This window comes from Telopea speciosissima, chromosome 1 (assembly GCF_018873765.1).
Source record: "Telopea speciosissima isolate NSW1024214 ecotype Mountain lineage chromosome 1, Tspe_v1, whole genome shotgun sequence".
Taxonomy (NCBI): domain Eukaryota; kingdom Viridiplantae; phylum Streptophyta; class Magnoliopsida; order Proteales; family Proteaceae; genus Telopea; species Telopea speciosissima.
The window spans coordinates 674,480-698,760 of NC_057916.1; the positions used below are offsets into that span (position 1 = coordinate 674,480).

General features: G+C 39.6%; 2 protein-coding genes across 2 annotated transcripts in view; one reads left to right on the forward strand and one right to left on the reverse strand.

The window, feature by feature from the left end:
* LOC122671681 (CHD3-type chromatin-remodeling factor CHR7-like) overlaps positions 1 to 6,302 on the forward strand; it is a 104,869-nt gene extending 98,567 nt beyond the window's left edge. Inside the window, exons 20-22 of the mRNA XM_043869054.1 lie at positions 5,134 to 5,254; positions 5,523 to 5,550; positions 5,652 to 6,302. Coding sequence (XP_043724989.1) covers positions 5,134 to 5,254; positions 5,523 to 5,550; positions 5,652 to 6,271 — 769 coding nt within the window. The 3' untranslated portion in view covers positions 6,272 to 6,302. The remainder of the gene's footprint in view (positions 1 to 5,133; positions 5,255 to 5,522; positions 5,551 to 5,651) is intronic.
* A 1,380-nt stretch (positions 6,303 to 7,682) lies between these two features.
* LOC122638503 (phosphatidylinositol 4-kinase beta 1-like) overlaps positions 7,683 to 24,281 on the reverse strand; it is a 42,464-nt gene continuing 25,865 nt past the window's right edge. Inside the window, exons 7-12 of the mRNA XM_043831365.1 lie at positions 13,494 to 13,547; positions 12,282 to 12,425; positions 12,009 to 12,062; positions 11,814 to 11,888; positions 8,715 to 8,798; positions 7,683 to 8,623 (exon numbers count right to left, since the gene is read on the reverse strand). Coding sequence (XP_043687300.1) covers positions 8,522 to 8,623; positions 8,715 to 8,798; positions 11,814 to 11,888; positions 12,009 to 12,062; positions 12,282 to 12,425; positions 13,494 to 13,547 — 513 coding nt within the window. The 3' untranslated portion in view covers positions 7,683 to 8,521. The remainder of the gene's footprint in view (positions 8,624 to 8,714; positions 8,799 to 11,813; positions 11,889 to 12,008; positions 12,063 to 12,281; positions 12,426 to 13,493; positions 13,548 to 24,281) is intronic.

Consider the following 24,281-nt stretch of genomic DNA (forward strand, 5'->3'; position numbering starts at 1 on the left):
TAAAAGGCAGTAAAAGCCAGAACCTTTTATCCTAGCAGTCTGGAGACTAGAAAACATCCTGTCGTCATTTAAAATCTCCCAACAAATAAGGAAATTTCAGGTTTAGACCCTCTTCTAGAACCGGAGGTCCTACAAACATATTAATGCAGGAGCATGATCAAAACAGCCCTTGCGGTTCTGGTTTTGGGTCAGTTTTCTGGTTCACCACTGAACCCATGGTTCAAGATCTGGTTCGCATCAAGTAGCCAAATCGTGGGCTAGTTTTAGGATTTTAATTACTTTATTTTATTATTATTTATGTTGGTTGGACAGACTGGAATACCTCTAATAAATTCCAGATATGTTTTTAAATCTATCACAGTTATTCAGTTTAGGAGTCCTCCCTTTTAAGTCTGCGATAGGGAGAAGTTTCTTTTTTCAGTTGGTCTTATATTTTTTTATGGGAAATTTTCATCGACACCCCCTCCGATTGACCGTTGAATTAATGCCACCCCTGTAAGGGCCAATATATCAATTTTGTCCCAAAAACTAACGGGGTTAACTGTGTGCAATGAAAATGACTAAAATACCCTATACCCACTAGAATCTTTTAGACCGTTGGATGAAATGGAAGGCATCCCAACCATTCAACCACTCCTGCTCTCTCTCTCTCAACCTACCCACCCTTGTGCCCACCTGCTGCAAGCCTGCAACTGACCGGCGCCATTGCACCTCTCCTCCTTCCTCTCGCACCGGCTTCCTCTCTCCCCTCCCTCCATTGCCACTGGAAATCTGGGATACATTCAAGGGCAAACCTCCATTGCTAAGTTCATTGGTAGAACATCTGAACAGCTTCTGAATTTTTACCCTTATTTGCAAAGGGACTCATAAGTATGTTGTAAGACTAAGTACAAGGATGTTTCTTTCCATCAGAGAGAGCAAGTCTCAACTCATTCCAAACTTGGATTGCTGAGTCAAGGTCAGCAGTAGCTGCATACCACCTTAATCGGTCCATAAATCTGATCCGTGCAACATTCTTGAACTCTCCAGCATTAATGGCATCAATAAGGGTTTGGAGTTCAGCATCTTGGATAAAATTTTAGCAATAGCATGAAGAGTGGTTTGGGTATGTGAAAATTTTGGGAGGGTATTTAGGGTTTCAATGAAGGAAAGGGCTGAATCCAGTGGGGGAGCACTTCAGAGGACGTGAGTAATAATAAATGAGTCAAAATGGATTGAGATCCTTTTCTATTAAAACCCTGATTTTTTTTTTTTTCGCAAAATCTCTGTCGCCATTGGGTTTTTCCGGCCTCTAAGGCCGGGGTTATGGTCGCCGGTAACATCAAGGCTGTCGGCCCTCTCCTTGAACCACCGCCAGAGGCAGCAGTAGGGTTTTGAAACCCTAAAATGGGTTTTCTCTCCGTCTCTGTTTTGCGATTTGGGGAAGAAGGAGAGGGAATATTCCTTCTTTGATTCCTTGTTCCATTGATTAATAAACAAAAAAGGAAAAAGGGTTACAAGGGTAAATTAGTCTTTACAAAAATATGAGGGTAAAATAGTCTTTACAAAAATACTAACATGCTGACATCACTAATTAACAGTTAAAAGGCTTTTCTCGTTAGTTTTTAGGCCAAAATTGATATATTGGCCCTTACAGGGGTGGCATTAATTCCTCCATCGGAGGGGGTATCGATGAAAATTTCCCCTTTTTTATTAAGAAAATCTTCGAGTCAATTAAAACTCTCCTTTTTTAGCCTACGGCTGGGAGGATGTGATTAGATTAGATTGTTATTTCTTTTATTATGTTTTGAGTCAAGTAAGAAGTTTAGGTTAGACATCTATTTTATGTCTTTTTCTATTTTATAAATGTATGCAAGAGGCTAACCCTCAACCACGATTTGAGGATGTGATACCATGTGATTTGTCCAGAATTAAATAACCAATACAAGCAAGAATATTGAATGCAAGGAAGAGGAGGAAGAAGAAGATGGAGAGAAACCAAAACTGACAAAGACAAGCAGAGACGATTATGCTTTGGCAGTCCCCAATTTCAATTGCTTATAGATAACCAATCAGTTACACAAGGGATAAGATTGAAATAAAAAGAAACATAAACTTCCCAATCCTAGTTACAATCAAAGTCTACTTGGGAAGTCCAAAGAATAGAATAAAAACCCCTAACACATACTACCGCCACACGTAAATAATATGTACCCCCACGATACATAGGGGTACATATTTTAACATGAGTTTTTTAAGGATGACAGGACAGCAATCATTTGAATGGTTGATGGGTAAATTCTCAGGGTCACGGCCTGGTTGATTAAATGTCTTAATTTTTATGCTAGTTTGGTTTGATCACAGCTCCATTGTTTCTTCTCTGTTGGCTCTCAAACCACATCTGTTATCTCTTGTTCTAGTTTTCTGCTAGATACAACCATTTAACCTCGTTTGCAGTCCTGGCTTCTTAGCTATTTAGGCACCATGCTCTGTCCTGGCTGCAGGCCAGTCGTACACCTTTATTTGAGGTGGTTTCTAGCCATATTTGGGGCTGGTTGGACTGTTACTAAAGGTGGTTTGACCATATTTTGAGGCCTAACACGAGCCTGGTTGTTGAATTGTTAAAATCTCCCTAACCTGTCTTGTGCTAGCTCTGGCTCTATTTTCCTAATTTTGGCCCTATTTCTTTAGTTTAAGGTTAGGGTTTGTGGGCTTCCATCACCTTTGCTAGCGAGGTTCCTTTCTGTTATACAATGTGGGGCTAATGAATTTCTTTCCTACCATCACCCCAGCAAGGTTCAAGAACTCAGTTTCGGTATTGGTTTCGCCCAGCTAAAAAAACCGAGTTGGGCCGAGATCTCAGCGTGTTGGTGCATTTTTTTTGAACTTGAAGGCTGGTTTCGGTGGGTATTAGACCTAGTTTGGGCCTGAAACTTGGTATTCAACCTATTTTAGGACATTTAAACACAATGGCACTATCAGATTTTGAAAAATCAAAGTTCAAATAGGAGTTTGACTTAGTGGGAAACCAAGAAAGATACTTATTTATGCCAAAAACCAGGACAGTTTGCTTAAATGAAATAACAAATATAAAAACATTTACTTGAATGATATTAGACATTAATAAGTGACTGTCCTGGTTTCTGGCATAAGTAAGTGTTTGTATACTAAGGTTTGCATAAATAAGTGTTTGTATACCAAGTTTTCCCACCGAGAACTGGCCAAGACATTGCATTTATTCCATTTCGCCTTCAATCTCATATCAGTTTTTTGAAAAACCGAGATCTTGGCAAGTTCTTGAACTATGCACCCCAGAAGGTACTTTGAACAGACTCAATTCTTTTAGCCACAGAAGGTGGAAACTTAAGCACAGATGAAAAAAATGCATAGGGATGCTAGCAAGTGAAGCTTCAACCAGAGTACGTAGTGAAACTCCCAAGTACTCCAAAGGGAGATGACAATTACGACACTCTAATTTGGCAACTAAGCCTTCCAAATCAACCAAATCTCTGATGGGGAAGGTGGTTTAGGTCTTACCACCAGCAGACACCTCACTGCAACTAGAACTGGGTTTAAATATAGGCATATAGCACTTAGCATAAAAAAGATCATGGGTTTCAGAATGGATTTCTATCATAGTCCTTTCTGCCACCACAAATCCTCCTCCAAAATCTCACCCTATTTCCTAAAGGAAATTACTGGTATTTCACTCAATGGTCACATACACCTTAGAAATGAAGAATATCAAAATGCCCTTTCATGAACCTTAGATGTTGGCGGTATGTTACCTAGAGACTTCAAATTAGCCCTTCCTGTGTCCATTTTTTCATGTAAGCTAATGAAAATGCATGACATGAAATCTTTTCTACATCCACATTGTATCATTTGCCATGTCCACTTAACATAGTTGATGACATATCCTTCAAATACTCTAGGTTTTGTTTCCCTATAAATACTACACATTACAAATACTGGAATAATTCTCAATTTTCTCTCTCTTAATTTCATTCCATTCCAGTGGCCCTAGAGACTTAATTAATCCATATGCATGAACCAGCATATGTTAAGATCGTCAAAACTGTGTCCCCATGCTTCATGGAGAATGGACCTCCCTATTTTTGTTGTCAAATATGTAAAGTAGTTCTATTATTTAGCATGGGCATACTATTGATGTTATTCTTGCAACGGTTTCCTCGAAGTCACATAAATCACCTATATTCCATGATAAAATCATGTTTATTCAGTTTTGAGTTTACTATCGTACAGTTTGTTGATATTTATGGTTTATATTGATGATATCGTTGTTGTTTGGTCCAGCAAATACTCCTTAACTTTGCTCTCTTGCATGCATTTGTGCTAGTAGAAAATTGGCCGTGCCATCATAGTTGTCAAGGCGTCGACTTGGGCACCTTGTTGGTGTCGCCTTGATTTTTTACCCTCCCCAACACCTTGGGTCGCCTAGATGCCGTGACAACCATGTCCGCCTTGCAGTGGAATTATTGACTAGATCTTATGAAGAGGGATTTCATATTTAATCAAGAACTCTTCAAAATATTTGTATCCTATGTTCTGTTGTTGACCTGGGTGGCAGTGGGTAGGGGTTGTAAGGGCTGTGATACTGGACAGCGTTTATTTACATGTGCAGGATAAGCAGACGCAGATTCAGTTATATTTAGGTGCAGCACCTCGTCCACCCTTCATTTTTGTTTAGGGTTTTTTTTTTTTTTTTTTTTTTTTTTGGGGGGGGGTGTTGGGTGGGTGGGTGGGGAGATCCTAAAACATAAGTGGTGTGAATGAGTAATGTCTTCATTATTTATGACATTTTAGCTTTTAATTTAGCTTTTCTAGTGCAAGTTGTGTTCACAATATGTAAACATTTTAGATTTTAGTTTAGCTTTCTAGATGACTAGATAGTTTTGGCTGTGTGTGTGTGTTTTACTTTTCTGCATGTCTTTTGTGTTTGTGCCTCTGGGTGTCATCAAAATCAAAGCCCATAGTTTTTTGCTGCACTTTGTTTTTGGGTTCTTCCACTCTGTGTAGAAGAAAATTTGAATTACTCTAATCTTATTGGCCTCATGTTCGTGCTGCCTTCATAGATATCCGATGAAGTGAAATTTGGTCTGCTTCAGTGCTTGCATTTCTTTTTGTTTGTAGGATTGATGGAAAGACTTCCTCCTCTTTAAGGCAAGAACAAGTTAGGGAATTCAACAAGGCAGACAGTGCCATCTTCATTTTTCTTTTTTCAACCCGAGCAGGTGGTCTTGGAATTGATCTGGTATGGCTACTTTAAAAGTTGTTCATTCGCATAGGATTTCATGACACTCTTACACGGATGTAATTGTTGGAAACATAAGAACATGCCTTACGCTTGTTAGTTGTATTACCTGTTTAATTATACATGCACAAACTGCTCCCTATTATTTTTAAGTTGAGACCAATTCAGATTCAGAAAAGAAAAAAAAAATCCATCTCAAGATATCCATATGGCACCCTATATGCTAATTACACTTGCTGATTGACGAAGCCGTATCTTTTTGTGACAGCCGACTGCTGATAGAGTCATCATATATGGTATGTCATGTTACAATTTTGTCTTGCTGTCGTTCTTTTTACTGTTGAAACATGTTATTTTTAGAGTTTATTTAACTTATCTCTCATTCTCTCTTTGCCAGATCCGGACTTCAACCCATTTATGGATTTGCAGGCACAGTCAAGAGTTCACAGGATAGGGCAGGCACGGCCTGTGGTGGTTTATCAGCTAATCACCAAATGCTCTGTGGAGGAGAAAATATTACTGAAGTCAAGGAGAAAGTTAGCTATTGAGCATCTTGTTATGAACCCGACCAGCAAGCTAAATGTGGCTGACTTGCATTCAGTTCTGCTACATGGAGCACAGAAGATTCTCAGTAAGAGAAGTATAAAAGCAACATCAATCAGCTATGACGATGCTTCCATAGAAACACTTCTTAAATTAGATCCAAAACCTGATGAGAAACCCTCTCCAGAAGAAAATGGCTATCTGGGTGCCATTGAGAGCTTCGTGCCTGCCGCTGAGAGAGAGGAGCCATCTTCATCCCCAAAAGCCAATGAATGGCGAGAAATTCTTGGGCCTTTTGGTGATATAGCAAAAAATGAAGACCTTGGCAGGGGGAAGAGACCAAAGGCAGTGGTAAAGTATGACAGTGAGGATGCATCAGATGGTGATGATATGTACTTGCCCGAGAGCTCTAGCAACAGTCCTAGTGATGATGAGTCCGATCCTGAAGACTCTGAAGAAGTACTTTTATGTTGATAAGAGTAATAAAACTCAAGCATTTTGTAAATCTTGTAGCATTAATTGAAAATACCACTGTAAAGCATGTCGCTGACTTCTGTCCTTTTGTGAGTGTAGTGTGGGCGTCTAAGGATTAAATGATTATCTTTTCTGTTACTGAACTTTTACTGAAGACTTCCCAAACTAAGTTTGAATCTTCGCATGCTGTCCATTCATGGTCAATGTACGTAATCTTCTTACACGTGCATCAGTTGTGATTTGAGCTGATAATCTCAAGTTGCAGCTTGAATGGAGCTCCTTGTGTATCATCATAGTGAGGTTAAGAACACAGCCTTATACCAACTAAATCAGGTCGACTAATTGATCCTTGCCCTCCAATCAGTTCTATTTGAGGTCATACTTGATACAAGGTCTAGGATATGCATGTCTTTCCCCACCGCATCTCCTAAGGTCATTTTAGGTCTACCGCGGGTTTTTTTAGTTCCTTCAATCTGAATCAAATCACTCTTTTGTATTGGAGTATCCATAGCCCTCTGTTGAACATGGCCATGCCATCTCAAACAACTCTCTTGTTCTAAGCTGTACTCAAATCAGCTCTAATTTGATCATTCCTTTATTTTTTCTAGTTTTGTCACTCATCTATCTTAATGTCCTCATCTCCACTACACAGTTTATGTATATGATGCTTCTTGAACTTCCCAATATTCTGCATTATACATCAAAGCCTATCATATGATTGTCTTATAAAAGTTTCCTTGACTTGTAAGAAATACGTCAATAACATAACACTCCATAAAACTTATGAAGACTCACCCATACGTTCCATGGTTTGGAGTGGCAGGTCAGCCCGTCAGATGGAAAGAAAAATTCCCTAATACAGGCGGATACAGGATATGAATAGAGGACCTTATCCCCAGCATACATGAAACTTAAACATGCAGGGATAGTTTTACAATCGAATCACCTCTTCATAATATCCCTTAATTGTAGGTATATAGTGACACTTCACATAAAACATCATCAGACCTGCCAGTGCCACAGCAAAACTTTTTAACAGGGCATTGATAATCAACACAAAATCTCTGACACAGATGGTTTAATAACCGATGATCACCTGTCTATTTGATTTCCACCAACAAAACTAAAAACTATAAAAAAACAAAGTTCAGTGTAAAATCCCGATCTGTCATGCATTACATTTCAGAACAGGATGCTTTAAACGGGATATCATCCTTGAACTTCAGATCATCTCGTCACATCAGAATTAAAGATCCGGTAGTGATTGCTTTTTTGCCATGTATTCCATCTAGAGTAAAGAAACTTATAGAAAGATTTAATATTACAAATTTAAGAGTGAGGGAAATGACGTCTTGCAATGTGGTTTTTTGTTATTCTGTATCTTTTCCTATTCCCAAGTGTCAGAACAGTTAAGAACTCGTACATTAATGGCAAATGAACAAATTACCTTCTACAATAAACCAAACAAAAATATTATACACCATAGACTAAGGCCATTTCCAATCTTCAGATGAATACAGAAAAATTTCCTGCTAGTTGTATTGAATCATATAGAAGTAATCAATGTGCCATGAACGATTGTAGAGCAGAAAGAAAAAGCCGGCCAACTTCCGTTCTCAGAATCTCCATGTACAGCCAAAGAATCAATCCACATCAAAGACGAGATGTACAAGCTTCGCAAATATCGAACTGCTTAGATCCCTCTACCAGCTTGAACTCTTCAGTAAGCATCACTTTTATGAAACTAAAAAATCTGACACCCCGCAAAGTTCAACTGCCAACATGAATTTCTCCTTGCAGGCAGCCATTTCTAGTCTGGATCCGTAATCCCCAATGGAATCACCTTCTGTACATTTGCAGCACCAAAACAGACTTGCGGCCTGTATATCTCCCTTTAAAGTGCCAGATATCGGACACAAGCAGGCCAATGGACCAGCAAGCCCATTTGAATTTCATACCACATGAGGCAAAATGATAACCCCCCAGTTCCTGGTTGGGTAAACTTCCAACTAGTATCTGCCGATACAATTATACCTTTCTCACCCCAAAATGTACAGACCATAAACTGATGGTTCTACTAACTTCCTGGCCATCGAGGAACTTCTGGGCCAGCTCAGTGTGCCATCTTTATAGCTTATCAGCATCCTGGTACACAAATGTACCATTGATTTGAATAATTCTTCAATCTCCACTGGACTGGCTTGTTCAAGGAGAGGATGGTGCAAGGGCAATCAAGATTTAGTTATAAAGTCACAATATCCCATTTAAGACCCGCTGATAATAATCATATTGCCGAGTCCGCCATGCATCTAAGCTGCTACTGATCAGGGACAGTACCAAGGACACGGATTGCTGTTTACAATCAACAAACATAACTGAGAATCTCACGAACATAAAAAAAAAAGCTTCCCTCAAAGAAAAATGGCAGAAGTAGGAAACAGACCTCTTCAGTTAAACTTAGATGGAATCTCTTTCTTAGGTGCTGTATTGTCCGTGGACCGCCTTTAAAGCATGGGAAATCAGAATCCTGAATCCAACATTTTAAATAGTACAGTGAGCCCGTGCATATGAAGGGATATGCCAACAATTTGCACACCACAAATGAATCGGTACAGATTATCAATCATATTTAATCCAAGGAATTTATGTCATTTGACCAGTAATCCAACTTTAGTAACACCACATTACGGATACTGTGAAGTCATTCTTCCAAGGCAATTAAATATGCAATGCCCCTTCAAGATATTAATATGTAAATGCTAATTAGCCAGAGGAGACTAATTCCCGTAGCCATGTATTTCTTCTTGAAAAAATGTTTACTCCAAGAAGCCATCACTGCCCCCCCCCCCCCCACCATTTCCCTGATAAGTAAAAAGGCATTGGTGTTTTTGAATGTGAGCAATTGCATGCTTTGGTGATCCCCCAAAACTTGTGTTAAAATGCATAAAGCCATATGGTTGCTTACTTGGTGTTCAAAGTAATTACTAGGCAATCAAGTGACTGCCTAGATATGATGCTTGCAAGGCGGCATAGGTCGATATTACGTATAGAGATAATAGATATATTTCTTGTAAAAATTTGATTGTACACCAGATGTAGTATGATTAGTAAGCAGGAAAATATATAAAATTGAACATCCAAGTGATCGAAGTATGAATTTGATATCAGCCCCCATCTCCTCTCTCCAGCACCCTACCTCCCCTGTTTGAGGTTCAGGCTGTTTGTGTATTTGTGTATTTGTGTATTTGTTTTTCTTTCCCCTTTTTCGGGGGCTTTTGTAGTCCTCCTTCTTGGTGATGAGTTCTTTCCTCACCCAAAGAAACTTCCATTTACATTGAAACGAGTCAAATGACTAAGTTACAGTCATCGGATTGTCTACAGAGAGCAAAATTCCATATATGCTACCCACCCTTGCCCAGGCATTTCAGGTTTACATCACTGGAGTATGTTTTCAGCTAGGATGTTTCCCATGCCAAATACATCCAAAGCAACCTTAACAGAAAATCTCTAGATTCAGCAACTAATAAATAATATATTGTCAGAATTTCAAAAACATCAGAAGTGAAGAGGTTCTGTGTTGCGGAACCGGTTCCAAAACCCGACTTGGATCGCTTATGAGCTACCCGAAGCCTTATGTGGAATTTTCAAAATCTGGTCACCCTCAACCTCACGATACAACAGAACCAGTAATTAAACTGGTTCAATTTCAGGTGGGATACCTCCCTCGTAAGACCTCCAATCAAGATGGAAAATCGGATTTAAGTTTCCAACCCTTTGGACTGTGAAATCCAACCAATACCAATCCAGAATATTAAGTTTCAGATAAACCCTTTAAACAGAACCTCATGGAAGACAGGATCAGACCCAATCTCTGCGATGTGAATCCCTCAGCAGAGAAATTTGTTTGGTCTCAAACTAACCGGATAGGATTGACTCCTGCGTGTTGAATCAAGCCACAAAATTTCATAACCAAAGACTTAGATCTGAGGAGTCATGAACTCAGAATTTGGGGCTGCAACTACCGCCCAGAAACAGAACACGTTGCACAGAGCTTTTAAGAACTGAAATGGAAAGAAGTACAAAGGATGAAAACAGATTTAGAAGAATACTCAGCAGAAACCAGAATCAAATGGAGCAAGGTGAGAGAATTTTCAGAGAGAGGGGTACACAGCTCATGGCAGGCAGCCGTCGATCTCCAAAAAAAAAAACACTTTAATTTCAAATCCAACTCTCAATCATTGGGTACAGCCAAGTATATAAAGAGAACAACTTCTAATCCTAATCCTATCTTGAAACTGAAATATAGTTTGACTCTATTTTGGACTCAAAACTGAAACAAACTTTGGACTCAACTCTACTTGCTATTAGCAAATCTTAAAAAAAAAAATTTGAAGACAAATAAAATAAAAAATAAATTACATAAATCCCTAATTAGCACTACGCCTAACTGGATCGTTCTGTCTACAGAGGAAGTCTAGTCATACTTTAACCTAGCAGGTCCAGGTCCGGGGATGTAACTCTCGTGACCCAACCAAAAAACTACAATGGTATCCAACTATATAATAGCCTTTAATACCTTTTGATGAGAGTAGCAGCAAGACCCGTCGGACAAGTTAGGTAGTCAACTACACGTAAACGAGAGGGGCAACAAACTGCTCACCTTCAGGAAAAATAATTGCTTTACTTCTACACTCCATGAATGTCTCAGCTAACTTAATGAAATATCCCCTTCATTTTGACAATTTCTCCACCATTTAAGCTTTTACAGCCCCTTTCTTTTGTTTGCCCTTAATTATCTATTTTAGTTTCTTTCATATCCCCTGATTGATTAGATGCAGCTCACTATTTTTGTAAGGAGATTCATACCCAAATTTCTTGCAGTCCCAACACTCCCCCACCCAAGAAAAAGTTAAGAAAATTTTCCGATGCCACTTTTTGTAACCCTTACTAATCTATTGCATACTTGGTTAAGATATCTGGCGCTGCTTTTTGTATTTCTAGTGACAATATATGATAATTTGTGGTGTTACCATCTCAGTCCAATCACAAAAAGGAAAATCGCCATGGACATACTTACAATTCATGGGGACACAAAGTACTAGGAGTATTGGAACAACAGATTTTTGGGAAACTCTTCAGTGATAACATGAATATTTGGTGGTGCAGGCATATCTGTCCATTCAGGTTCAGGAAAAGGAAAAACTGCCATGTAGATCCTTAGAGGCTTAGACCCAAACGGATAAAAAGTATTAGGAGGATAGGAAAAATAGACTTTCATGATCACCTTATAGGTGGCATATTAGGTGGTGGCAAGCAAAAGAATATGAGGCGTTTTTTCTGAAGGACCATCATTCGACATTGGATAACCATAGCTGGATTCACCCCCATCTCTCTCCCGCCAACCCCATCTGTAACTACCCAATTCAACCTACCTCAAAAGGATATTTCAAGACAATGGATTTAATCCATCTACTATAAATAAGCAGCCATTCAAAGGAAATTACAAAATACAACTCATTCAAATTCTAATATATCTTATTACCTGCAACATTTCAACCAAAAGTATGATGCGCTCCGCATGCTTACGACATGTAAGGAAACCTTGTATGCATAAAACCTGAGGGCATACGAATAAAAAGCACATCTCAAATTTAGCCATGAGTATAACAAAGCAAGAAAAAAAAATATGGGCAGTGTAAACATTTAAAACAATATAAAAGATCAGGTGTGCTAATACTTTAAAATAGTCAAATAACTCGCTTGGAACTCCCTCAGCATCAGAATCCATCACCTAGCCAAAAACACAACATTTTAACCAATCAATGATGAGAAACATAAATAACAGCCACTCCAAAAGCGACTATATTAAGAGCAACAAATGTTTACTAAGTGCTACAATCATCAATGATTCATTGATGGGAAGCAAAAGTGATATATTCAAATTTACTCTCCCCCCACCCCCAACCCCCCAAAAAAATGTAAATATAGCTCAGGATGAGGTGATTATAACCTCAAGAAGTTCACGAGTTAATTTAAATGGTGCGCTCTCAAAGTTTACACCCCCTGGTGAATTAGAAAGCATAAAGCCAAAATCTATATGTATAATGTGACCTTCCTCATCCATCAAGAGATTTCCATTGTGCCGATCCTTCACCTGGACAACAAGAAATGGATAGATGAAAAAACACAAGTACAATATACCAACACATCAGACTGGAGGGTGGTCCATTGGGAACTTAAAATTAGATTCCACAAACAATGCATATGATGGAAATATAAGACACCACAGGCCATAGCATAAAATAACAAATCTTATAAAAAATATAAAGTCAATGAACTTTTTCATGTCGTAAATAGAAAAGCCAAATCCATCAATATAAATGATGCAGAAGCATCATACACTGACTGTATTAAACTAGATAAGATTCCGTTGCTTTCCTTTTATTGTTTTGGGTTAAGATGTAATGGACCATTAGTTATGTGTTTCACCTCTATTTTGGGATTGTAGTGTTTAATGGGCTGCAAAGGCTTTAGTTGAGTTTATAGTCACATTTACTATGGAATTTGAGATAGTGGTTTGGGGTCAACTGTCAATCAAGCCATTTGGCACTCCACATTTTAGTATTCTATCGTCTTTACTATTAAGTCACATTTTAGTCAGAATTTGAAAAGGAAGCTTCATGATTGGTAATTGGTTCTATATCTTCGATTTCAAAGGCATTTCATTACAGATAACTAGATAAGTTTTGAATTTTCTCATAAAAATCCGCCATTAGAATCTGTCCCAACTGATAGCTTCTCTTATTGTTACTGAGTGATGCAAGTCAAAGTTCCGATGAACCAAAAGCTTCAGGTCCAGGGATTTTTATCCTCTCAAGTGTGGACGAATCCAACCGTCCACCCAACACTGCCCATGTTTTTACGGTTGGAGTCTCAAGTGTGGTGCACTGGACAGTGCAACTTGAGAGGATAAAAATTCCAGGTCCAGCCACTCAAAACCAGGTCAGTGGGTCCTAATTTTCAGTGTCTCACATAACTGTGCATGGGCATAAGGTCCTTCAGAAGATTGAAAGAAAAGAACATGAGTATAGTGCTGATCATGACGAAGATCTCATCCATGATTAAGTGTGAGGTCATAAAGAGGAAGGTAATGAGGTGGTTAAATGTCTGTGAAGTTATTCAAACAATGCATCATGAGATAGAGAGAAATGGTGAACTTTACCTGTAGAAGGTAGCAAAATATAGAGTATCCAGCCATACTCTCAACAAAATTCCTCTGCAACAAAATTACATTTAAATTCTTCAAAACAAGAAAAATAATTTCTATTCTCCAACAATCAAAACTACATTCATGCTTGGACTCATGGAGCCATAGAAAAATGGAATCAAACTGAGAAATTTAGATGTATCACATGGTCATCCCTAAATAGTACATTCCAGCACAAGGAGAAAACCCACTTCCTGCTTTAAAAATATTAGAATCAAACCCTAATGCAACTTTTACCAATTATTAGATGAGCCACAAAAGCTATGTTAAGGAAGGCACTATAGAGGAACAACCAACATTCTTTGTAGAAAATAGAAATGACATCTAACTTCACAGTTAGTCATGAGACCTGTTTGCTGCAATGAATTTGTAAACCCCCATCCCCCCCCCCCCTCCCCAAAAAAAATAAGAAAAGAAAAAGGAAAAATGGTGATGACATACACGTTACCGTAGTTGTCAAGGTGTCGCCTAGGCGCCTTGCGTCCAGGCCCCCCTCCAACGCCTTGGTCGCCTAGACTCCATGACAACCATGGAAACAAATCTCGGTTTCACCAACTTCCAAGATGAGTTGGCCATGTACTTGAAAAAAATGCATGGTTTCAACAGCTTTCGACCAAGATATTGGTAATTTTGCAAGTTTCGACACTTATGTCTATCGAAACTTGGGGAAACTTGGCTTGAAACTAGTACAGACACTTATTTATGCTAGAAACCAGGACAGACATTTATGCCTAATATCATTTAAGTAAATGTTTTTATATTTGGTATTGCATTTACTTAAAATATTATTCATAACTAAATAAATACCCCATATTTGAATCCAATAAAAATAGTTAAAAAATAAAATTCCTAAAGGATAAAAAGTCAACCCCCAAATGCAAAGCCCTCAAGCTAACCCATTTGGCTTTCGCAGATGATATCATGATTTTCTCCAAGGCTTCCCTTAGCTCCTTTGGGTCTATTATGCATTGTTTGCAGCACTTTCAAGCTCCATCGAGTCTTCAAATTAATCCATCAAAGTCCCTCCTTTTCCTAGCCAGGGTATCTGAATTGGAAAAAGTTGCTTTGAAGGAAAAATGTGGTTTTCCTGTTGATCAGTCCAGTCAAATATTTAGGTCTCTATTTGATTCCGGCTAGGCTCTCGACTCATCAGTATACTCCAATGCTGGACCTCATCAGGAAAAGACTTCAACTTTGGAAATGCAAGCTTCTCTCCTACGCGGGTTGTTTGGTGCTCATCAAATCAGTGTTGCAAGCTTATTTTTACTGGTCTAGAATTTATGGGCTACCTCACTCTATCATGAAATCCTTGGATCCCTTATGACTTCTTTCCTCTGGAAAGGCTCTGATTCCCCAAGGTTTCTCTGTCCTATTAGTTGGGCTTCAGTTTGCCTCACAATGAAGGAAGGAGGTTTGGGTATTAGAAGAATCAAGGAGGTGAACTCAGCTGGCATCATCAAGTTGATATGGAAGATTACTTCTAGAAAGAAGAGTATTTGGGTCGATTGGATTTATTCTGGGCTCCTCCGATCGGATTCTATTTGGACAGACTCTATCTCTTCAGATGCTTCTTGGGTCTGGTGCAAAATCCTTGCTACCCGGCCTGTTGTCCTTGGATCTATCCACTCTCGTATTGGTGATGGGAACTCCACTTCCCTGTGGCTGGATCATTGGCACCCTATGGGAATTCTTCTTCATCAGGTCAGCCCTAGAACTATCTATGGTTCTGGACTGCCTCAAATTGCTTTGGTGGCTGATATCCTTGATCCAAATGGTTGGGCTGCCCCAGACTCCTCTAATCTTGTGCTTAATAATATTTGGAGTCTTTTGCCTTCCATTATTAGAAGACCCCATCATAGAGGAGATTGTGTTACTTGGTTACCAAATTCTTCGGGTTCATTTAGCTCCAAAGCTATTTGGGATCTTATTTGTGCTCGTCGATCATTAGCTCCTTGGAGGAAACTTGTTTGGTTCAAGCACCATATTCCCCGCCACTGCTTTACGGCCTAGAGAGTCTTTTCCAACTGCCTTCCAACGCAGTCCTTTCTTCGCCACCGGCACACCACGGTTCATCCAAATTGCGGTCTTTGTTGGAATGCGATTGAGGATTCCAACCATCTCTTCTTTGCATGCCCTTTCTCCTCTTCCATCTGGAAAGGCATCCTTGCAAAATGCTGGCCAAGAAAACATCGGATTCTTCCATTTGACAGAGAATGGATTTGGGATGATATGACTTTTGGCAGCTCTACCTTTTGTGATGTGGTTGGAAAGCTGGCTTTTTGTGCTGTCATCAATCATATTTGGATGGAACGTAATTTCCGGAAATGGACCACCAAATCTAGATCTCACCAACAGATTTGGGATTCCATCTCCTATGAAATTAAAGCTAAACTTAGTTTGGCTGCTCCCTCTATTTGTAATGACACCCCGAGGAACAAGCTTATTGTTATCCTAGGGCCTTCCCTCTATCTCTCTTCGAGCCCCGGACTCCCTTGTTCGAATCTTTGGCTGTTGGCTTTTATTTTCTTCTCCCTCCCATTTGAGGGTTGTTTTTCTTTCTTTCCTCCTTGGTAATGAATTTTTTATTCACCCAAAAAAAAAAGTCAACCCCCCCATTGAAGAACAAAAACTGGATTTTCGGCAGTAGGTGAAATTTTCATCCGCCTCCCCTCTGAGTATCCATAATATCAAACCCCTTCCCCAAGTTTTGAATAATGATAGTGCCCTCCCCTACCTTTGAAAGATTCTATCAACCATACCCTAATTGTTAAAAAAATGCCATTAAGTAATGATGTGGCATTTATAAATTTTCTATAACTCCATAATACCCTTAATGTAATTTTAAATAAAATAATTTTTAAGTTCAAAAACAAATCACATAATGACGGGAGAGTCCTGTCTTCAACCTCAAGCCAAAACGGAAACACGTAATGTATTCGAAAAAATCCCTGCCAATTGTAGCTTCGCCCGATGGTGCTCCAGTTTTCGAAAACCACAACAAACAACAGTGAAATCCATTCGCCGGAAAAACAACCAAAAAAATCCCCCTTTCTCATTCGGTTACCTTACCCACCCACCCTGTGACTTGCAGATTTTTTTTTTTTTGAATCTGCAGGTCACCGGAGAGGTTGGCGACCGCAACAAAACTGGTAAAGGGGAAGTCCGGCTGGGGCTGGCCAAAGAAAGCATCATGGTTATGGCAGCCTTGTCTGCCCAGAATTTTTATTTTTTTTTTTTAATCTAAACAGTAACAGGTTCCCCGAGAGAGAGCCAGAATTTTTTTTGGCTCTGGTTTGCTTAGTTTTGTTGTTATGGTAAACTTAATTCCTCTGGTTTGCTTGGTAACACAGCCGAGACCCTTCTTTTGCTATCCTTTTTTCCCCACAGATCAAAAGAGGGATGAAAAAGGAAATACAGAGACAATTCGGGGCTGTAAATCTTTTCCCAATCTCAGTTTGGCGCAGCCGGAGATTATTCACCGCTTCAATATCTTTAGTGCTAGTCAGTAATGGTTAAGGGTTTCAGACTCGTCTCCCCCTTCAAACGCAGACCAACTTGTCCTTAGCGACACCATCAGCAGCATCTAACAGCAAGTCACCGCTGTATGGGGCCGCACTCCACCTTGTGTCACAACTTCCAATCGAAGGCTTGGAGAAAAATCAGAAAGAGATTGAGAGGGTTAATTGGGGCAGAGGAGATAGAAGATGAGTGAGCGAGTTATATGGAGAAAAATCAGAGAGATTGAGAGGGTTAATTGACAGAGTAGATAGACGATGAGTGAGAGAATTATACGGTAGAGGAGAGAAGACAGCAGAAATCAGAGAGATTGAGAGGAATAAAGAAGAAGGGTAATCTTGGAATATCACACTACATAAGGTCATTTTGGCCTTTTGAACTGCTGTTTTAACACCGTTAGCCACTTAGGGTACGGTTGATAGAATCTTTCAAAAGTAGGGGAGGGCATTATCATTATTAAAAACTTGGGGGAGGGGTTTGATATTATGGATACTTAGAGGAGAGGGGGATGATTTCCCCAATTAACTCTGACCGGAACATAACTCTTTCGATATAAATAAGATTTAAGCAATCATGAATTTGTTGGAAAGCTTATCCAAGATTGTCGTTGGTTCGGAAGAAACAGGATAACAAGGGCGTTAGCGCTTGAGCTTCGAGCACATCAGTAGCAAAACAGCCTTCCCAACCATAGGAAGGAACGATTTGCTACGAATGAACGTTAGACCGAACCACCTAAGCGCAACCAATGATGCTCTTCACAGACTGAGGCCAAACTAACTATGCTTCGACTATGTTTGATAGAGAGCGAATTCCCCTCCTCAAGTGACAAGCCAGGATATACTACCTACCTAAGATCTAGGGGTTTTTTTCTTTTTAGGTTGATAAGCTTTCCAACAAATCCAAGATTGCTTAAATCTGATTTATATTGAAGGAGTTATGTTCCGGTCAAAGTTAATTTGGTGTGCATGAATGCTGCCAAAATGGCTCTGAATGAAAATAATTTTTTAGACGTCAAAACAAATGAATATTTTACCATATTTTTGGTTTTTAGCAACGTTTTACCATATTAAGATTTATGGAATCTATAGATTTGAGAAAAACCTCAACATTAAAAAATTGAAAATTTTACCTACTGGCTACTGCCAAAAATCCAGTTTTTGTTCTTGAACTGGGGGGTTGACTTTTTATCCTTTAGGAATTTGATTTTTTAACAATTTTTATTGGATTCAAATAGGTGGGGTATTTCCTTAGTTATAAATAATATCTTAAGTTAAATGAAATAGCAAATATAAAACCATTTAATTAAATGATATGGGCAACACAGTCGAAACCTCGATTATAAATTTATTTTGGTTGGTAAAACTTTAATTCTTGCAGACCCAAATATTAAACCCATTGAGAAAGTTCAGCCAAAATATTACAGTAATTTTGTAGGTAATTAGGCTGAACTATCAAACAGGGAATAACATAGTTATGACTTATGACTTACACCAAAATAATATAGCATACAAACCACTACCCTCCCCCACCGTGAGTACCCCCTCCCTCCCCGAAGTGTGGGTGTCTTCCAACATGGCTGACCCTCCTGGTGTGGTACAATCACCACCCAGGTCTCCCCTCTCCCACCAACCTTCTTACCCTGGCCCTTCGCCTTCTCTCCTACCCAGGGGGGATGGACTGGAGTTTCATATTTGGTCAGGCCTCTCTGCCTTCAAGGGAGGGTATCCCTCTTCACTTTGTTCCACCATCCATTGTTGGGACCTCCAAGGTTGCCCTCTGCCCTACTTGTTTGTTAGACAATAAGGCATTTGAATGGGAGAACTCCTTGGTGGGCCACTTTATCGGCATCCTACCACCGCTCAACATAGTCAAGCTTTCACTGTCTAAGCAATGAAAACTGCAAAGGAACATCAAAACTTACTTGATGGATGATGGTTTCTTTATTTTCAAATTTTCTGAAGAGAATGATAAGGTTCGAGCACTAGATGGAGGGCCTTGGCAAGTTGGCAGAAACCAATTTTCCTTTGTCAAATGGGATCGTTACTGTTGGAATATGGGTATTTGGGTATTACGTGTGACATGGGTCGATCCATGATATAAGATCGACCATGGGGTGTTATTTCTATTTTAGTTATTTTCCCTTTCCTAGTTCTATTCTAGCTCTATTTAACTAGTTAGAATTAGAGTTATATTTGGGTTGTGACACTGTTCACGTGAACAGTGTTTCCCTTTGTAATCTCTTTTATTATTATTATTATAAATAGAGAGCTTGACTGATCTCATTGATCAATCAAGCCATTCACTAATTTCTACATGGTATCAGAGCCTAAACTCGATATCTGAGAAATTAATTCTGCTCTCCTCCATCGTCTCCCTCCACAATTGATCTCTCCTAGATCAACTAACCCATTACCCTAAAACCCTAAATCAACCGAGACCCTCCTCTCTTCCCTTCTCTCGTTTCCATTATTTCATGGGGGCAGTACTTTGAGGTGATCTAAATATGATCTAGTACTTGCCCTAGAGTTTACCTCCTTTACTTTATCCTATTTTATGATCTCCATGCACAGTGAGATCCATGTTTGAAGACTGAAGCACGGTAGATTTTTTAGAAGAAGATTTATTTTCTCGAAGATTAGACCGCATTTATTTCTCTCGAAGACTGCAGTATATTTTTCTCCATGTTTGAAGACAAGCACCGCAGAATTTCATTTAGAAGACTGCAGATGTTTTAAGACCTGAAATTTTTTTCTCGAGACCTGCAGATTTTTTCTCGAGACCTGCAGAATTTTTTTTGAGACCTGCAAATCCATATTGTGCGAAGATCTGCAAACTCCTTTCTTCTTTTTTTTTGAAGACCTGCGCTGTTTTAAAACACTGCGCAGTTTTTTAAGACGCAATTATTTTTCGTTGAAGATCTGCAGATTTTTTTACGTATGGATCTGTGACTTCTCTTTGTTTGACAACACTGTAGTTGTTTCTTTATACAACCTGCAGAGTTTATTTTGAAGCACTGTTGCCTATTGCAGAATATTCTGCAAATTCCTACACTTCTCGGTTACTAAAGTTCTATCAGTATGCCTGATTCAGCTGCATCCATTGCTACCACCAACACTGGCCAATCTTCTACACAAGGGACCCATCATGATTATCCCTCTTTTCCAGTCAGCCCGATAAAGCTCGATGGCACTAATTATTTACTTTGGTCTACACAAATGTTTCTTTCCATTGATTCAAGGGGCTACAAGGGATATATATATATGGTACCACTGTCAAACCAAGTGAAGCTGGTACATTATAAGACAAGTGGAGTTCCAGCAACTCTCTTGTTATGGCTTTTCTTCTCAGTGCAATGACTCCATCCATTGCCCATGGCTATACACTACTTGATTCAGCCGCAAAAATTTGGAAAGCTGCTAATGGTACCTATTCCCAGGTAGGGAATGATGCACAAGTTTATGATCTTCAACGAAAACTCCATGCAACCAAACAGGGTGAACTTACTTTATCTGAATACTACTGTGAACTCCATAGCCTGTGGCAAGAGCTTGACTATTATGATAACTTTCAGCTTGATTGTCCTTCTGATATTACCAAATTTCAGCTAGGGAGGATAAATTCAGAGTATACACTTTCTTGACTGGCCTTAATGTGGAATATGATCAGCTTCGGTCTCAAGTTCTGAGTCTTTCACCTTTTCCCACTTTGGAGCAAGCCTACTCTATGATACAATTGGAAGATACTCGTCGTTCCACCATTTTACCAACTACACAGCCAAAGAGATCTGCTTTAATTTCTTCTAGAGGTGGCTCTTCTAGTACTAGTACACGTTCCTCGTCTGAGAAGGAACCTCTTAAATGTACTCATTGTGGAAAGGAATGACATACTATGGATTTTTGCTGAAAGTTACATGGTCGGCCATCTGACTCTTCTGATGGTCGTAGTGGTGGTCGAGGCCGTGGCCGTGGTCGTGGTGGTACACAGGCCCATCTTTCTGAAGCTACTGAAACAGCCCCTACTACCACACTTTCTGCAGAGGAACTTGTTGCCTTTCGTCGTATGATGACTACCTTCGCCTCTTCATCTGCACCTGCCTCTACCTCGACTGTGGTTCCCTCTTCTGAATCGAACCTTGTTTTCTCCAAACCAGGTATTTCTTTTGCTGGTCATTGTGCTTCGGCATTATCTCATCCTTGGATAATCGATTCCGGAGCCACTGACCACATGACTAGTCGATCCAATTTATTTTTTCGTTATTCCCCTGTTCAGGCAAAGATAAAATTAAAATAGCCGATGGTTCTCTTTCCTCTGTCTCAGGGAAGGGAGCCATCCATTGTTCTCCTTCTTTATCTTTGTCCTCTGTTTTACATGTTCCTAAGTTAACTTCTAATTTGCTTTCTATCAGTAGTTTGAAATCTGATCTCAATTGCAAAGCTATTTTTTATCCTTCACATTGTGTCTTTCAGGACTTGGGGACAGGGAGAACGATTGGAACTGGTAAAATGCGTGGTGGTCTCTACTTGCTTGACGATGATCTTATCTCTCATGCTGTTACTATGTCTGGCCAGGCTCTTACTGCTACTTCCGCTGAACATCATTTATCTGAATTGCACCGATGGCATCGTCGACTGGGCCATCCACCTTTAGGAACCTTAGCTAAGATTTTTCCTGTTTTATTTCAGCATTGTAACCCTCACTCTTTATTATGTGAGGCTTGTGTTTTTGCAAAACAAACTCGTTCTGTTTATTCTAGTTCAAATAAAAGATGTTCTAAGCCTTTTTCTATGATTCATTCTGATGTCTGGGGTCCCTCACGTACCTCTTCTATTTCTGGCTTTAAGTGGTTTGTCACCTTTATTGATTGCCACACACGCACCACTTGGGTTTACTTAATGCGACACAAGAGTGAAGTTTTTTCCTGTTTTAAAGTCTTTTATAGCATGGTTCAAACTCAGTTTCAAGCTACCATTCAAACTCTCAGGAGTGACAATGGTCGTGAATATTTAGATGGAGCCTTTCAATTATTTCTTGCTACTTAGGGTATTATTCATCAAACCAGTTGCGTTGACACTCCACCCCAAAATGGAGTGGCTGAACGCAAAATAGACATCTTCTTGATGTAGCTCGCTCTATTATGTTTGAAATGCATGTTCCTTCTCATTTCTGGGGAGAAGCTGTTTTAACAGCTGCTTATCTTATCAATAGGATGCCCTCTCGGGTACTTGACTATAAATCTCCTCTTGATCTTTTGAAGGGGTCTTCTTCTTATATTATTCCTCCCAAAATTTTTGGGTGTGTTTGTTTTGTTCGAAACCACTATGCCCATGGCAAACTTGATCCCCGCGGTCTCCGCTGTATTTTCATTGGTTATTCTCCCACCCAAAAGGGGTATAAATGTTATCCTACATCTCGTCGTGTTTTTGTTTCCATGGATGTCGTTTTTCATGAGGCCGTGGCTTTCTTTCCATCTTCAGCACCTCTTCAGGGGGAGTCCATTCCTACTCTAGAAGAAGTGTTGATTCCCATTCCTCCTCTACATGAACCTATTGATGACTATCATGTACCTTTAGATAATGATGTTCAAGGGGAGCAGCAGGTACAGCCAGTGAAAGATTTCACACAGCAGTATTATCAAAAGAAAAAAGGGCAACAACAGCCCACCACTGCAGCATTACCAGACCAAGAGTTGTCCTCTGACCCAGGATCGAATGACACCTCCTCTGGTAATATTTCTAATCCTTTAGATGCTGCTACTTCTCCTATTACTTCTGATCCATCACTTGATCTACCCATTTCTCTTAGAAAGGGAAAAAGGTCTTGTACGCAACATCCAATATCACAGGTTGTTTCGTATGAATCTTTATCCCCATCATTTCATGCTTTTGTTTCCTCTTTATCCTCTGTTTCCATACCACAGACTTGGCAGGAGGCATTTGTAGATACTAGGTGGAAGGAGGCCATGATCGAAGAAATGCTAGCTCTAACTTCCACCACAAAAGAAGACTGTTGGCTGCAAGTGGGTCTTTGTAATTAAACAAAAAGCTGATGGAACTGTTGATCGTTTTAAAGCAAGGCTGGTTGCTCGCGGATTTACTCGGACATATGGGATAGATTATTTGGAGACTTTTGCACTGTTGCCAAAATGAACACTATCGGGGTAATTCTCTCTTGTCTTTGTGAACTTAGGATGGAGTCTCAAGACTTGATGTTAAAAATGCCTTCCTCCATGGTGAATTAGAGGAAGAGGTATATATGGATGTCCCTCCTGGGTTCTCATTTGTTGCAACTCATGGCAAGGTTTGTAAACTTAAGCGTGCGTTGTATGGTCTGAAACAATCACCACGTGCATGGTTTGGTCGTTTTCAGACAGCGATGTTGACATTTGGTTATAAACAAAGCAATGCAGATCACACTTTATTTATCAAGACATCGGGCAGCATTATTACTCTCCTCCTAGTATATGTCGATGATATAATTGTAACTGGAAATAACCTTGCTGAAATTTCCAAGTTGAAGAATTATTTGGCCAAGGAATTTGAGATTAAGGATCTAGGCATACTTCGCTATTTTCTAGGGATTGAAGTGGCCCATTCTTCTCAAGGGCTGTTTTTATCTCAACGCAAGTATACTCTAGATCTTCTTTCTGAAACTGGCATGTTAGGCTGTTCTCCTGTGGATACTCCCATTGAAGCAAATGCTCGTTTCCGAGACACTGATGGTGAACCAGTGGACAAAGGGAGATATCAGAGGCTAGTTGGGCGACTAATTTATTTATCTCACACTAGGCCTGATATTGCCTATGTTGTGAGTCTTATCAGTCAATTTATGCATGATCCCCGGTGTAATCATCTGGAAGCAATATTCAGGATTTTGAGATACTTGAAGTCGACTCCTGGTAAAGGAGTATTATTCTCTCGTCATGATCATCTACAGATTGAGGCCTACACTGACTCAGATTGGGCTGGTTCCCATGATCGAAAATCCACCACAGGTTACTGTACATTTGTGGGTGGAAATTGTGTTACATGGCGCAGCAAGAAGCAAAAAGTGGTGGCCCGTTCTAGTGCAAAGGCTGAATTTAGAGCTATGGCTCTTGGTATTTGTGAACTATTGTGGCTCAAGACTTTGTTACAAGATTTGAGTATTCCTATTACTCTGCCTATGCGACTCTACTGCGACAGTAAATCAGCAATAAGCATTGCCCATAATCCAGTGCAGCATGATAGG